The sequence below is a fragment of the Oncorhynchus nerka genome, linkage group LG8, assembly GCF_034236695.1.
Source record: "Oncorhynchus nerka isolate Pitt River linkage group LG8, Oner_Uvic_2.0, whole genome shotgun sequence".
In the NCBI taxonomy this organism is placed as follows: Eukaryota; Metazoa; Chordata; class Actinopteri; order Salmoniformes; family Salmonidae; genus Oncorhynchus; species Oncorhynchus nerka.
In genome coordinates this window covers 41,027,228-41,044,363 of record NC_088403.1, presented here as the reverse complement: position 1 = coordinate 41,044,363, position 17,136 = coordinate 41,027,228, and the positions used below count along the sequence as shown (strand labels likewise).

Sequence of the window (17,136 nt, the reverse complement as noted above, 5' to 3'; positions counted from 1 at the left end):
TCAATCGCTAACACCAAACTGCCTTTTGGGAATCTGTATCTCTACAGCCACAACCTTTTTTTTCTCTCTTTTATTTAACTAGGCAAGTCAGTTAAGAACAATTTTTTATTTACAATGACGGCCTACCTTATCCTATAGTGATCTCCTATAGTATACCAAGGTTCACTTTTGGGGCTATCTGGTTCCATTACACCAGGCAAAAGCTCAAGCAAGGGCAGCTTATGTACTGCATTTGAAAGAAAACAAATAGTATTTGAACCCAGTTCTGGAATCTACATGTGAAACTCAATAGTTTACATCAAGTCCGTCCAGACAAACAAGTCAATCAACCAGGTATGATACGTATTGCAAGCCATCAGACCAACACACAAAGAGAGATTGGATGACCACAGCGTCCAATAGAGAGGATCCCTCACATGAAATACAGTATGCACTGATATGAATTACAGAAAGGACTAATTGCTTTAGAAAACGATCTGAATCCACAAAATATCAATGAGGGTAGGGAATAGATGGAGTAGGACAGATAGAGGGCTCGGTAACTGGTCTGAAATCTGCATGCGGAAATTCTATCTTTTCATAGAAAATCAATGAGGATAGGGAAAACAAAAGATAGAGAGATAGAGGGAGGGATCGAGGGATGAGTAACTAGGCCACATTGTCTCTCTCTCCTCCCTTCTTCTTTCTAAATGACCACCATTAAATTTCATTCCACTGTCCCTGATCAATACACTTCTCTTCCCCTCCTCTCGCTCCTTTCTTCATAATTTCCTCTCTCTCTCTCTCTCTCTCTCTCTCTCTCTCTCTCTCTCTCTCATCCTGTCTTTTCCGCATCGATAGGTTTCATAATGTGATGGATGGACAGGACGTCGCAACCGGCTCCAGCCAGACCATAATGATCAGCACTGTCACCATCGGCAAGACCAAAGTCATCTACATCTTACAGGCTGGGGTTCAATCCAGTCACACTTTTTTCCCCGGCTATGCGCCATTTAAGGTCATTTCTGAGTAAGCCGACATGTGCAGCGTTTACGTGAATGCGGTCGACATTGCTTTAACAAATGCTTACGGCCTCCCAGGTGGCGCAGTGGTCTAGGGCACTGCATCGCAGCGCTAGCTGGGCCACCAGAGACTCTGGGTTCGCGCTCAGGCTCTGTCGCAGCCGGCCGCGACTGGGAGGTCCGGCGACACACAATTGGCCTAGCGTCGTCCAGGTTAGGGAGGGTTTGGCCAGTAGGGATATTCTTGTCTCATCGCGCACCAGCGACTCCTGTGGCGGGCCGGACGCAGTGCACGCTAACCAAGGTCGCACGGTGTTTCCTCCGACACATTGGTGTGGCTGGCTTCCGGGTTGGATGCGCGCTGTGTTAAGAAGCAGTGCGGCTTGGTTGGGTTGTGTATCGGAGGACGCATGACTTTTGACCTTCGTCTCTCCGGAGCCCGTACGGGAGTTGTAGTGATGAGACAAGATAGTAACTACTAATAATTGGATACCACGAAATTGGGGAGAAAAAGGGGGTAAAATTCAACAACAAAAAAAGAAGAAGAAAAAAAATGCTTAGATAACAAAGTGCAATCTGATTGAATCCCTACTTTACTATTGGAGGACGCAACAATAGGACCTTAACTATGCAGATGATAGATGGAAAGATCACTCGTTTCAACAACTAGGGGCCTGAGTTTGACTCAAGGTCTTACCAATGCCAGAAGACATGCAATAGATATTACATATTTGTTGTAACTCTGTGTAAATGTTGTTGAAATGCAGTTGAAATACAGTTGATAATAGAGGGAGGGATGTAGTAGGCTACTGTTGAAATGGTTGCAGAAGTTAGAACATAGTTGTTACAAAACCTCTGTGTGTGTGTGTGTGTGTGTGTGTGTGTGTGTGTGTGTGTGTGTGTGTGTGTGTGTGTGTGTGTGTGTGTGTGTGTCTGAGGGTGCCATGCGTGGGTGTGAGTGGTACTCTCTCCCATCTCCCATGCAAATGAAGTTGAACTTGTCCTGCTCTCCTCCTCTCCTCTTCTCCCCCTCATCCCTCTCTCCTCTCACCCACTCTTTCCACCTCTCTACTTTCTGTATACAGAATTCCCTCTCTTTTTCTACTTTTGTAACACCACTCTCACACACACTTCTCTCACGACACATCCATTTTCTACCGTCAGCTTTCTCTCTCTCTCTCTCTCTCTCTCTCTAGCTGTACTCTAGCTTTACATAATAACATAAGATTCTTTGCAAAAGCTACTGAACATGTAGGCCTAAGTTACACTGAAACTGTCTGCTAAATGACATTATGCATATTGCTTTATTACAGTAGAGAAAAACCCCACTCACTGAGCCAGGCCTCTCCCTGTATCTCTAAAAATAACAGGCTGATTTGCATACGTGTCACAACCGGGTCAGCCGGCCTATTGTTCGATTGCTTGTTACGTTGAACATGCAAAGTGACCAGACTTCAGAGGAGCTAATTTACAAGTCAAATATCAATCGGAGAAGGTTGAATAAAGTAGCAAAACAGGTAGGGTTAGCATAGAGATGAACACACACACACGCACACGCACACACACACACACACACACGCAGGCTTGCAATTGATACACACACAGACACGCACACACACCATTAACATTTGAATTGTTGTTGATCCAAGGCACACAATATTTGTCTAACAAAACTAGGTTCTAAAATTAGACCTCATATGGGACTTCTAAAAATGGAGTCACAGAGGAGGCAACTTTAAGTGGTTGTGTGTGTGTGGTTTAGTGTGAGCGTGTGTGTGTGTGTGTGTGTGCATGTGTGTGTGTGGTTGTGGGCAAAACTGACATTTCCATGGCTGAGTGTATTTATAACTCTGAAATTATACAACGATTGGGTTATTGTAAGACTTAGCTGGAGAGTAGTTGGGCTGTGTGTGTGTGTGTGTGGTGTACAAACTGAAATTAAAGTAATTAATGCTCTCTCTCTCTTGCTCATGTATGAAATCTGGTGTTCAGTTAGTCCAGTTCAGTGCCAGTGTGGCAACATCGTGCTCTCCACGCCCCCTCAGCCTGTTGCATAAGGGCCACAGAGGCACACATAAGCATGCATGCACACACATAAACGCAAGCATGCACACACACATACACACACACATTTCTATGCATGCACTCACCTACACACACAAACAAACATTCCTGTGTGTGTGTGAGTGTGTGTGTGTGTGTGTGTGTGTGTGCATGTGAGTGTGTGTGTTTGTGTGTGTGTGTGAGTGAGTGCGTGTGCGTGTGTTTGCGCGTGTGTGTGCATGTGTGTGTGTTTGAGTGCGTGAGTGCGTGTTTGTGTGAGTGCATGCGTGTAAGTGCGTGTGTGTGTGTGTGTGTGTGTGTGTGAGTGCGTGTGTGTGTGTGTGTGTGTGTGTGTGTGTGTGTGTGTGTGTGTGTGCGTGTGTTTGTGTGTGTGTGTGTGAGTGCGTGTGAATGCGTGTGCGTGTGTTTGCGTGTGTGTGTGCATGTGAGTGCGTGTGTGTGTGTTTTGTGTGTGTGAGTGAGTGTGTGTGCGTGTGTTTGTGTGTGTGTGAGTGCATGTGAGTGCGTGTGTGTGTGTTGTGTGTGTGTGTGTGTGTGTGAGTGTGTGTGAGTGTGCGTGTGTTTGCGTGTGTGTGTGTGTATGTGTGTGTGTGTGTGTGTGTGTGTGTGTGAATGCCTGAGTGTGTGTGTGTGTGTGTGTGTGTGTGTGTGTGTGTGTGTGTGTGTGTGTGTGTGTGTGTGTGTGTGTGTGTGTGCGTGTGTGTGTGTGTGTGTGTGTGTGTGTGTGTGTGTGTGTGTGTGTGTGTGTGTGTGTGTGTGTGTGTGTGTGTGTGTGTGTGTGAGTGCGTGTGAGTGTGTGTGTTTGTGTGAAACTGGCAGCCAACAGCTTGTAACACAGCAGGTCTGTACACTCACATTGACAGACTTAGAGATGCGGACTGCCAGCAAAAGAGAGAGGGATGAAGAAAGAGGAGGGATAGTGGAGGAAGAGAAAAAGAGAGAGAGGGAAAGAGCGAGAGGGAGAGAGAGAGTGACTGTGTACTGTACAGACTCGGCGAGCATAGCCTTGCTATTGAGAAAGGTTTCCGTAGGCCACTGCCCACAAAATGAGGTGGAAACTGAGCTGCACTTCCTAACCTCCTGCCAAATGTATGACCATATTAAAGACACGCATTTCCCTCAGATTACACAGACGTTCCATTTTGATGAACTCACATATTTATTTGGTGAAATACCACAGTGTGCCATCACAACAGCAATATTTGTGACCTGTCGTCACAAGAAAAGGACAGTAAGTGAAGAACAAATTGTTACAACGATGTACATAGCCATATTGTGGCATTTGACATTTCTCTATTCATTTGACACGTTTGTGAGTGTGATGTTTATCAAATCAAATCCAACTTTATTTGTCACATGTGCCGAGTACAGCAAGTCTAGACCTTACTGTGCAGTTCAAGAGAGTTTACTGTTAATTTCTGATGTTTTTTTCCACATTTATTTATTATCTATTTCACTTGCTTTGGCATTGTATACATATACATGTTACCCATGCCAATAAAGCCCTTTGAATTGAACTGAGAGAGATACATTTACATGTCTTACTGCATTGTCCTGTTAATTGTTATTACTCATTGAATATTATCATTTTTCCTATTATTATTATTATTATTATCTGTGTCATCATTGATTTGATTCTCCATTACAAGACAGAAAACGGATTCAAAGTCCCCACCCCCTGCTCAGCAAATCAGACCACGCTTCTATTCTGCTTGTACCAGGCAAAAATTAAAGCAGAAAGTACCCGTGGTAAGATCTGTTCAACGCTGGTCTGACCAATCAGAATCTAGGCTACAAGACAGCTTTGATTATTTGGATTGGGAAATGTTCCGGGTCGACTCTGACAATAACAACAACAAGTATACAGACTCAGACATAGGGTTCATCAGGAAATGCAGCTACCACCTCCAGAAATCTATCAAAGACTCAAAAAGACAGTACAGGGACAAAGTGGAATCGCATTTCAACGACTCGGATGCAATGCGCATGTGGCAAGGACTACAAACCATCACAGACTACCAGAGCCAAATTAGTTACGCAGTGAACACCGATGCCTCTTTCCCAGACAAGCTAAACACGTTCTATGCTCGCTTCGAGGTAATCAACACCGGTCCATCTACAAGGGCCCCTGCTAGGGCCAGTTGAGAACAAGTTCTAATTTACAACTGGGACCTGGCCAAGATGAAGCAAAGCAGTGTGACAAAAACAACAACACAGAGTTACACATGAGATAAACAAACGTACAGTCAATAACACAATAGAAAAATCTGTATACAGTGTGTGCAAATGAAGTAAGGAGGTAAAGGCAATAAATAGGCCAATAGTGGCGAAGTAATTACAAATTAGCAATTTACACTGGAGTGATATATGTGCAGATGAGTATGTGCAAGTAGAAATACTGGTCTGCAAAAGAGCAGAAAAACTAAAACAAATATGGATATGAGGTAGGTAGTTGGTTGGCTTAAAGTTAGTGAGAGAGATAAAAGTCTCCAACTTCAATGATTTTTGCAATTCGTTCCAATCATTGGCAGCAGACAACTGGAAGGAAAGGCGGCCAAAGAAGGTGTTGGCTTTGGTGACGACCAGTGAAATATACCTGCTGGAGCGCGTGCTACGGGTGGGTGTTGCTATGGTGACCAGTGAGCTGAGATAAGGCGGAGCCACACCTAGCAAAAACGTATAGATGACCTGGAGCCCGAGGGTTTGGCGATGAATATGAAGCGAGGACAAGCCAACGAGAGCATACAGGTCGCAGTGGTGGGTAGTATTGGGGCTTTGGTGACAAAACGGATGGCACTGTGATAGACTGCATCCAGTTTGCTGAGTAGAGTGTTGGAGGCTAATTTGTAAATGACATCGCCGAAGCCAAGGATCAGTAGGAAAGTCAGTTTTACGAGGATACTGTATGTTTGGCAGCATGAGTGAAGGTGGCTTTGCTGCGAAATAGGAAGCCGATTCTAGATTTAACTTTGAATTCGAGATGCTTAATGTGAGTCTGGAAGGAGAGTTTACAGTCTAACCAGACACCTAGGTATTTATAGTTGTCCACATATTCTACGTCCGAACCATCCAGAGTAGTGATGCTAGTCGGGCGGGAGAGATGGAATGTCAGGGTCAGCTGTACAGTGGGGCAAAAAAGTATTTAGTCAGCCACCAATTGTGCAAGTTCTCCCACTTAAAAAGATGAGAGAGGCCTGTAATTTTCATCATAGGTACACTTCAACTATGACAGACGAAATGAGGAAAAAAAATCCAGAAAATCACATTGTAGGATTTTTAATGAATTTATTTGCAAATTATGGTGGAAAATAAGTATTTGGTCACGTACAAACAAGCAAGATTTCTGGCTCTCACAGACCTGTAACTTCTTCTTTAAGAGGCTCCTCTGTCCTCCACTTGTTACCTGTATTAATGGCACCTGTTTGAACTTGTTATCAGTATAAAAGACACCTGTCCACAACCTCAAACAGTCACACTCCAAACTCCACTATGGCCAAGACCAAAGAGCTGTCAAAGGACACCAGAAACAAAATCGTAGACCTGCACCAGGCTCGGAAGACTGAATCTGCAATAGGTAAGCAGCTTGGTTTGAAGAAATCAACTGTGGGAGCAATTATTAGGAAATGGAAGACATACAAGACAACTGATAATCTCCCTCGATCTGGGGCTCCACGCAAGAGCTCACCCCATGGGGTCAAAATTATCACAAGAACGGTGAGCAATTATCCCAGAATCACAAGGGGGGACCCTGTGTAATGACCAGCAGAGAGCTGGGACCAAAGTAACAAAGCCTACAATCAGTAACAGTAACACTACGCCGCCAGGAACTCAAATCCTTTAGTGCCAGACGTGTCCCCCTGCTTAAGCCAGTACATGTCCAGGCCCGTCTGAAGTTTGCTAGAGAGCATTTGGATGATCCAGAAGAAGATTGGGAGAATGTCATATGGTCAGATGAAACCAAAATATAACTTTTTGATAAAAACTAAACTCGTCGTGTTTGGAGGACAAAGAATGCTGAGTTGCATCCAAAGAACACCATACCTACTGTGAAGCATGGGGGTGGAAACATCATGCTTTGGGGCTGTTTTTCTGCAAAGGGACCAGGACGACTGATCCGTGTAAAGGAAAGAATGAATGGGGCCATGTATTGTGAGATTTTGAGTGAAAACCTCCTTCCATCAGCAAGGGCATTGAAGATGAAACGTGGCTGGGTCTTTTAGCATGACAATGATCCCAAACACACCGCCCGGGCAACGAAGGAGTGGCTTCGTAAGAAGCATTTCAAGGTCCTGGAGTGGCCTAGCCAGTCTCCAGATCTCAACCCCATAGAATATCTTTGGAGGGAGTTGAAAGTCTGTGTTGCCCAGCAACAGCCCCAAAACATCACAGCTCTAGAGGAGATCTGCATGGAGGAATGGGCCAAAATACCAGCAACCAGCAAAATACCAGCAACAGTGTGTGAAAACCTTGTGAAAACGTTTGACCTCTGTCATTGCCAACAAAGGGTATATAACAAAGTATTGAGATAAACTTTTGTTATTGACCAAATACTTATTTTCCACCATAATTTGCAAATAAATTCATTAAAAATCCTACAATGTGATTTTCTGGATTTTTTTCTCTGATTTTGTCTGTCATAGTTGAAGTGTACCTATGATGACAATTACAGGCCTCTCTCATCTTTTTAAGTGGAGAACTTGCACAATTGGTGGCTGACTAAATACCATTTGTTGCACCACTGTATATAGGGACATAGGATTGTGGGAGGAGGGAGGGAAACGGGTTCCCACGGTCCTTTTTCATTTTTCACACACTGCCATGTCCAAATTGTACCATTGTACCAAATTGTACCTTACAAAAATGTACCAAACTGTACCATTGTATATTCTACTGCTGTTTCTCATGATTGGTATTAATAAAAAGCTATAACACTAGAGGCAATCCTAACACTTAGGTGTTTGTGTGAAACCATTTACAGCGTAACGAAGAACGTGCTCCACATCATGTACAGTAATGAGGAATTGCAGCAAAATATGACAACCAACCTAAACTCAGCTGTATAGAAAAAAAAGTCATAGCTTCAGAAATAGACTCAGATCTAGACAGATGAGACAGAGATAAATGGTTTACAAAGGGGAACACACGAGTGGTTAGCACACACGTAAGTGTGGGAACGTGTTTGTGTGAGTGTACACACGTACCACAGAAGCGTGGGCATGCTCTGTGGTAACAGAAGCAGTACACTGTTTTTACGCCATCTCTCTCCGTTCTCTTCCCCTCCACTCTTCAAAGTAAAGGGGAATCACACGGGAGTCTCACTGAAACCACCTGCACCTGCACTCAATGCAGAGAGGGACCCCTGTACTCCAATAACACAGACTCAAGAGTTCAGCAGAGGCAGGGGAACCCTGTATAACAGGAAAACAATCAAAAAACTGTTACTGCCAGTTGAGATTTCCTTCCCAGAGACCTAGTTTAAATACAACGTCTGTGTGTGTGTCCGAAACAAACCTACTTTAAATACAAAGACCTATAAAAACTGACTGTCTCACTTTACACCAATGGTCAACAAACACTTCTTCTCCATTTACCATCGCTTCCTCTCTCTCTCTCCCTCCCTCTCCCTCTGTCTTTTGTTCTGCTTCATTTACAGGGATATCTGATCTCCTTATTGTTAAGAACACACTGGAGTTCCTTTCCCCCTTCCCCCTATTCATCTACCTGTTCTCCTCTCCTCTAACTAGGGTTGCAAAGGGTCGGAAACTTTCCGGGAAATTTTCCATGGTTAAGCGGGAATGTGGGGAATTTTGCTTAAATTCATCAAATAAGTTAGCTTATATAACGGTGAAACTTTTGGGGGGGAGGCCACATGTAAGGAAATTGTAGGTCTTGTGGTATATTTTGGTGAAACTATCCCCAATGCAATGCAATTGCAACCTTCTGCATGCAAAGTGCATGTGCAGTGCACTCGTCCATCACATGTAAAGCTGATTCTCAAGATCTTGCACACTAATGAGATGCTATTGAGCCCACACTACTACATTGTCTGAGCCAAGGACTACATGCTTTCTGGTAAGTTGAATATATTTTATATGACATACATGCTTTTTTTGTTAACTAGTAAATAATAACCTACAGCAAAGTGTGTTTAAATCATTTCTAACTTGTTAACAATTTCTGCTAGTTAGTTTTTGCTACCATGTGGGTTTTAGCTTGCATGAGCCTGCTAACTGAGGAGTGTTAATTCACCTGTTTCCATACATGTGTCATTTTAAAACATTTATCTTACAAAGGAGTTTGTTAATCTTACTGCTTAACTATTTATCAGTACATGGAATTGTATTTTTTTTTTTTTTTTTACTCATTTTTTTCTAATCTTCACAGGAAAATTCCACGGGCACTATCTGATGTGTGGAGGCATTTCACTGCAGCTAATGTAGAAGGGAAAGTTGTGTACATTGGCAAATAGAGTGCCAAATCAAATGTGAAGAATGCAACAAAGATGCAGAATCATCTGGCCAAGTGCATAAAGTTCCCTCAGGCTCACAACAAGCAACCGCTGACAAAAGTCCCTCTACTTCTATTCGAGGTGAAAATGATGAATCCGACACCTTATCATTAGCAACAGCTCATGGTCTTCCTGGAATCTTTTTTTTTTTTACTCAATGGAGGAACGTAGTCAGAGAAATGCTGATGAATGTCTTGCTCGAGCTGTGTATGCAACTGGTTCACCTCTGATGCTCACAGGCAATGTGTATTGGAAGATATTTCTGAATGTTCTTCCCCCAGCATACACCCCTCCAAACAGACATGCTTTATATATTCATTTGCTGGATGCAGAGTTCAACAGAGTTCAAGTGAAGGTCAAACAAATCATAAAGAAAGCAGACTGTATTGCAATCATCTCTGATGTGTGGTCGATTGTTCGTGGGCAAGGAATAATTAACGACATCATCTCCACCCCTCAACCAGTATTCTACAAAAGCACAGACACAAGGGAAAACAGACACACCGTCTCTTCATTGCAGATGAGCTGAAGGCAGTCATCAATGACCTTGGACCACAGAAGGTATTTGCACTGGTGACAGACAATGCTGCGAACATGAAGGCTGCTTGGTCTAAAGTGGAGGAATCTTACCCTCACATCGCACCCATTGGCTGTGCTGCTCATGCATTGAATCTGCTCCTCAAGGACATCATGGCACTGAAAACTATGGATACACTCTACAAGAGAAACAAGGAAATGGTTAGGTATGTGAAGGGTCATCAAGTTATAGCAGCAATCTACCTCACCAAGCAAAGTGAGAAGAATAATAGCACCACATTGAAGCTGCCCAGCAGCACCCGTTGGGGTGGTGATGTCATCATGTTTGACAGTCTCCCGGAGGGGAAGGAGTCTCTCCAAGAAATGGCCATATCACAGTCTGCCGATATGGACCGCCCCATCAAGAGGATCCTCCTGGATGATGTATTTTGGGAGAGAGTGATAAGCAGCCTGAAACTCCTGAAACCTATAGTAGTAGCCATTGAGGGAGACAATGCCATCCTGTCTGATGTTCAGACTCTGCTTGCAGAAGAAAATAAATCTATACTGCCCTGCCCACTTCACTGTTGCTCCAAGCAGAGGAAACTGCAGTTCCGAAATACATCAAAAAGCATGAAGACCTCTGCCTGAAGCCCATACACATGTTGGACCCTAAGTAGGCTGGCAAGAGCATGCAGAGATCAACAAGGCCCATGGTGTCATCACTACTGTGTCCCGTCATATTGGCCTGGATGAGGGCAAGGTTCTTGGCAGTCTGGCGAAGTACACTTTCAAGCAAGGGCTTTGGGATGGAGATGCAATATGGCAGTCATGCCAACATATCTCATCAGCCACCTGGTGGAAGGGACTTTGTGGATCTGAGGATCTTTCCCCTGTTGCCTCCATCATCCTCCAAATTCCAACATCAGCCGCCTCTGGTCCTTGTTTGGGAACACACACACCAAAGCATGCAACAGGCTGACCAATACAAGGGTTGTATGTGAAGAGTCAACTCATTTAATTAAAAGTTTTGTAACTAAATTGTTTTTTTTATTTCTATTGGAAGGATTTAATCATTTGCGATGTCTACTTATGATAAGGTAAAAGGTTTATGGTTCTGTCTCCATATGATATGGTAAATAAATCCAATGCAAAAAAAACATCTACATTTAAATGGTATTAATATTAATTTGCATATATTTCCGTTAATTCCTATATATTCCCGTTAAATCCCAAATATTCCTGTTAATTCCCACGGAAGGTTTCCACCTGAATAGTCCCCAAAATGTGCAACCCTACCTCTTACCATCCTTTTCCCCTCCTCAACCCTGTGTTCTCCCTTGTTCTGCTCTATAGCATTTAGGCTACCCTCTAGTCACCTACCTGTTCTCAACTTCCTCTCTTCCTCCCTCCCCCCTCTTTTCCTAATTTTCCTCTCCATCCAAATGTTCCACTCAAACCACAAAGAATAGCTAAGAGAGGGGAGAGTGTGGAGGTGTGTGTGTGTGTGTGTGTGTGTGTGTGTGTTATTCCTCCTCAGACAGCAGGCCTACATTATCTTGATGAGGTGCCCTAGGTTCTGAATACCTGCCAAAATTACACACTGAAATATGATTTAATGTATAGGTCCCAAATTGCACCCTATACCTTATGTAGTGACCTATTCCCATAGGGCTTTGGTCAAAAGTAATGCACTACACAGGGAATAGAGTGCCATTTGGGATGCAACCTTAGAGTATGACTGCTAGCTAGGCTCTATGCCTGATTAGAAAATACAAGAGGGAAGACAGAGAGAGAGACAGCAAGCGAGAGAGAGAGAGAGAGAGAGAGAGAGAGAGGAGGGAAAAGCAGGAGGGAGAGAGAGGGAGGTCAGACCCCACCCCAACAAGATTAGAAAGAGGATGACTGAGGGAGAGAGATGGAAGGGGAGAGAGAGAGGTTGAAAGAGAGAGGGGGGGGTAGAACAAGAGATAAAAGGAAGGAGAAAGAGAGAGGGAGAAAGGAGACAGAGAGGAGAAGAGTGTGCACCCCACCCTAACAAGATTAGAAAACTCTCTGTCCTTCCTCATGCCAAACTCTTAAGACTAAAGATGCTGAACGTCTGTTCCTGTCTTCTCTCCCTCACTCCTCTCTCACAATCTCTCTCAATCTCGCTCACTCTTTCTCTCTCTCATGAGTAATGAGATGGTTTTAAAGAAAACATCCTTCCTCTGCCAAGCTTCTTTGTTTTTGTTTTCAAGAGTAACACAACTTTACTTGGGCTATTTAAAGGGACAGTCCACTGAAAATACAACCTAACATGATTTTCCACTCACCTTGGCTTTAGCCGATTCACCAAAGACTGTTTTTGGGATATGTATTTCTGCCAAATCTATCTATTGATTGACCTACCTACCTACCTACCTACCTACCTACCTACCTACCTACCTACCTACCTACCTACCTACCTACCTACCTACCTACCTACCTACCTATTCAACCATCTATCCGCCAACGCAGCTGAGAGACAGATCTAGCCCATCACATATTTTTCTCTTTCTCCTTTTTTAAAACAATTTTAATTGTTTCTACCGTTCACAAGATGGCAGAGATTGTAACACTTGAGAGAGTTTCTCTCGCATCAATCGGAGAAGGGAGAGAAGGGGTGAAGAGGGCAGAGAGGGATGAGGAGCTTAGGAAAGAGAGGGAGCGGAAGGGAGGTGAGGAGGGAGGAGAGGGGCAACATTTCTCTCGTCAATAAAAAAAAATCCTTGTACAGGTAACTGCCAAAATAAAGGAAACACAAAGTGTCTTAATAAGGCGTTGGGCCATCGCAAGCCGGGCAGAACAGCTTCAATGCACCCTGGCATAGATTCTACATGCTTCTGGAACTCTATGGGAGGGATGCGATGCCATTCTTCCACGAGGAATTCCGTCAGCTGGTATTTTGTTGATGGTGGTGGAAAACGCTGTTGTTACGGAGGCGAAGTCAGGTGCAGGAGAGCAGAGTGTAGTTAACAGGCACTCTTTATTCCGGTCCAAACGAAAGCACATAAGTACATAAACGTGTCCAAAACACGGGAACATGAACAAAAGTCTGGCGCGTGACAATATCCACGTAACAAAAAACAACAATTTCACACAAAGACATGGAGGGGAACAGAGGCCTAAATACATGCAGTGTGATTAGGGAATGAAAACCAGGTGTGTATGGAAACAAGACAAAACAAATGGAAATATGAAAAATGGAGCGGCGATGGCTAGAAAGCCGGTGACGTCGACCGCCGAACGCTGAACGCCGCCCAAACAAGGAGAGGAGCCGACTTCGGCGGAAGTCGTGACAGCTGTCTCAGGGAGCCGCTCCAGAATTGACCATAAGCGGCTGACACACATACTCTTTCTTAAACCCCCTATGCTCCTCTGAGACACCTCTTCCAAAGTCACTGAGATCTCTTCGTCTAGCCACGTTAGCCAAAATAATACTCTGTTAGGCAGTTAGGTTACCTGTAGAAAAATCAATTTTAGAAAAACACCAATGGAGAGTATTCATTAGCTCTTGGCCTCTCTCTCTCTCTCTTTCTTTCTCTCTCTCTCTGTCTCTCAGTAAAAGACAAGCTTGCAGGCATGTAGCTATGCTCTTCTCTATAGACACACACTCTCTTATTTCAGAAAAACACATACTATTAGAGAACACATTAGACAGTAGATTCAGACAGGGAAATGGATAGCCAGGGAAAACACAGGCAGAATCTCAGCATTTTATCAGCTCATACTGCCAGACTATGAGACAGAGAGAGAGAGACATAGAGAGAGAGAGAGAGAGAGAGAGAGAGAGAGAGAGAGAGAGAGAGAGAGAGCGAGAGAGAGGGATTTTCCCTTTTGTACTTATCACTACGACACTGTATATAGACATAATATGACATTTGAAATGACTTTATTCTTTTGGAACCCTTGTGAGTGCAATGTTTACAGTACATTTGTTATTGTGAATTTCACTTTTGTTTATTATCTGTTTCACTTGCTTTGGCAATGTAAACATATGTTTCCCATGCCAATAAAACCCTTCAATTGAATTTAATTGACCGAGAGCGAGAGAGAGAAGGAAAAAGTGGGAGTTACCGGACATTAGAGTCACAGTAGATTCAGACAGGGAAGTGCATAAGAAATAGATACTGTATATATAGCCTTTAGGCTCTATACTGTATGCATTGTGCATTACACTTTAGTATCTCTCTCTCTCTCAATCGCTCTTTCTCTTCTCTCGCTCTCTCTATCTATCTCTCTCTCTCTCTCTTTTTCACTCTCTCTTTCTGTTCCCGGAGGTAATAGCTGGAAACTCACAGTTCTGCACACAGCCATTCCTCAATACGAAACCTCAGCCAAAAATACACACACACACACCCCAAACAACCCCCAAACTGCCTCACTGCGTTATACCAAGAAAATCACCATCTCAGACTTGCACCCCAAAATCCACTTCCCTCCACTAACTGATCAACCAGCTATTGTCTGAGTGTGTGTGTTTGTGTGTCTGTCTGTAACCCGGCAACAACAACTTCATAGATTTTTTTTCTTCCTTTCAGCGTTGTATTTCTATTTCCAGTAACTTCAGATTCAAAAATAGAAAATAGCAATCAACTGACACTACTACTGGGACTTGCCTAAAGCAGTGGTTTTCAACCCTCTGCTCGGGGACCCCCAGACATGTCACCGTTGTGCTGTAGCCCTGACGTAGCTCACCTGATTCACCTGGTCAAGGGCTTTATGATTGGTTGACAAGTTGTTCTAGCTGTGGAATAGTTCAAATACATGGAAAGGACGGGGGTCCCCGAGGAGAGGTTTGAAAACCCCTTGCATAAAGGGCATGACAGTTAGCCAGGCATGACAATAACTAAAATGGACATTCCCATTCAATACTGAATTAATCTGTAGACCTGCATGTATATCTAAATCTTTGGCTGTGGTATAATGCGAAGTCATTGTTTACAAGACTTCTAATTCTTTCAATCTAAATGTATTTGTCTACAAATATTATACATTCTCTGTAGACCTCTCCTCATGAAATACTGCTGTCTGTTTCTGTATTGAGCTACTGAATAGAACTCTTTATGACCTTGTCCTATACAGTTGATTCTGGAATATCTCTCTCTCTCTCTCTCTCTCTCTCTCTCTCTCTCTCTAAGCAGCCAGGTCCTCATGGTACAATGGCGTCTGATTGCACTTGACCTATTTCCGTCTTTTCTTTCTTTCTTTCTTTAGTTCTCTCTATTTTTCTCTCTCTTCTTTACTTTCCATTGTCCAAGGGCCAACATCTCACAAACACAAGTATGTGGGTGCACACATACTGTATACACGCATACACACACACGCACATATACACATAGTCTACGCTTAAAATTTTATTGGCAGATGTGTCTTTTCAGCGGTGACTCTCTCCTTCTAATCCTTCCTTCCAGATACACCAACGCTGCGTTCCAAATGGCTCCCCATTATTATATAGCGCCCTTTTTCTGAGCAGTGCTCTATATAGGGGATAGGGTGCCATTTAACACACAAGTGGATCTTTAATTCAGGAGAGAAAGGACTGTTGATGTTTATACAACAGAGAGTGAACACACACGCAAGCACACACTCACACATGCAAGCACACACACGCACACCTGACAAAGATCTGGTTTTGGATCGAGACACTGTCAATAAAACAGTGAAATGGGAGCTTTAACAGTGTGCGGGACTTCCTGTTCGTCACAAGTATGCTTCATTAGCCCAGCACCTACGTTTTAAAGGATGTGCGTATGACCACAAACTTTTCCTGAGTTTCGAAATTACCATGATTGCCTTACATGACTCAGAAAGTGTCTCAAGAGAGAGAGTGTGTGTGTGTGTGTGTGTGTGTGTGTGTGTGTGTGTGTGTGTGTGTGTGTGTGTGTGTGTGTGTGTGTGTGTGTGTGTGTGTGTGTGTACAGCTTCCTTTCTGAGCAGCAGACAAAAAGTCAGAGAGACTATTTTTAGAGGGAGCTAGAAAGAGAGAGAAAGAAAAGAGAAAGGAAGAGAAGAGAGAGAATGAAAAGAGAAAGGAAGAGAAGAGAGAGAATGAAAAGAGAAAGGAAGAGAAGAGAGAGAAGGAAAATAAAGAGAGAGAGGCAAAAAATAAATAGAGATGGACAGAGAAAGTACAAGAGAAAATACAGAAAGCGAGACAAATTGACAGTGTGAGAAAATAGAGCAAGAAAGGAAGTGTATGACACCAGTCCCTTCTTGTTGTCCTTCTGTTCTTCTTGTAAATGGACGATGCTCGCAAAGGAGAACATACTCGCTCCAAACTACCTCACAACTCAGATGGAAACAGCTTGTGTGCCTCATTACAAAAGATGATTATGAACGTTAAAATAGGTGCACAAGGTTGATATGCTGCTATCAATCAGTCAACCGTTGTCTGTATGTCAGTCAGTCTTCTCAGTCTATCCATCCATTGGTCTGTCACTCCCTCGCTCCCACCATCCCTGCCTCATCCCTCCATCCATTTGTTGCTCTCTAAGACGGTGGCATTCTTAATGCTAAACCCTTCATGGACGAGGTATTCCCACTGCTCCCATCCATCACCATTAGCAACCAGACGGAAATGACCGGGAATGATGCTGACCCACATGATGCACACGCATCCATCTACAACACAAACACGTGCGTATGTGTTTGTGTGTGTATCATCCATCTCTAACATATGCCTAGATGGCCATGGTAGAAAAGACATCCATCTAAAACAAATGCCTTTAGGGGATTGGTAGTGAATAGACACTAGACAGCCATGGCAGAAAGGACAGAATTAGGATTTCAAACCAAGAAATTGCCTATAAGAAAGAACAGGAGCTTTCAGCTCTTTTACAACATTTGTCATTTTTGCTTTTTAAGATTTTTATTTTATATTATTTAACCTTTATTTAACTAGGCAAGTCAGTTAAGAGCAAATTCTTATTTACAATGACGAGGGCTGGGATTTAAAAAAAAATCAATATAAAAAAACAACATATAAATATAGGAACAACACAACACTACATAAAGCCAGACCTA

General features: G+C 43.3%; 1 protein-coding gene across 6 annotated transcripts in view; it reads right to left on the bottom strand.

Moving 5' to 3' along the window:
* Positions 1-17,136, bottom strand: part of si:dkey-172j4.3 (diacylglycerol kinase delta) — a 115,982-nt gene that overhangs the window by 82,912 nt on the left and 15,934 nt on the right. Inside the window, exon 2 of one of the 6 annotated variants that reach the window (XM_065021788.1) lies at positions 10,204-10,289. The exons of the other annotated variants lie outside the window; for them this stretch is intronic. Coding sequence (XP_064877860.1) covers positions 10,204-10,236 — 33 coding nt within the window. The 5' untranslated portion in view covers positions 10,237-10,289. The remainder of the gene's footprint in view (positions 1-10,203; positions 10,290-17,136) is intronic. 6 annotated transcript variants of the gene reach the window in all.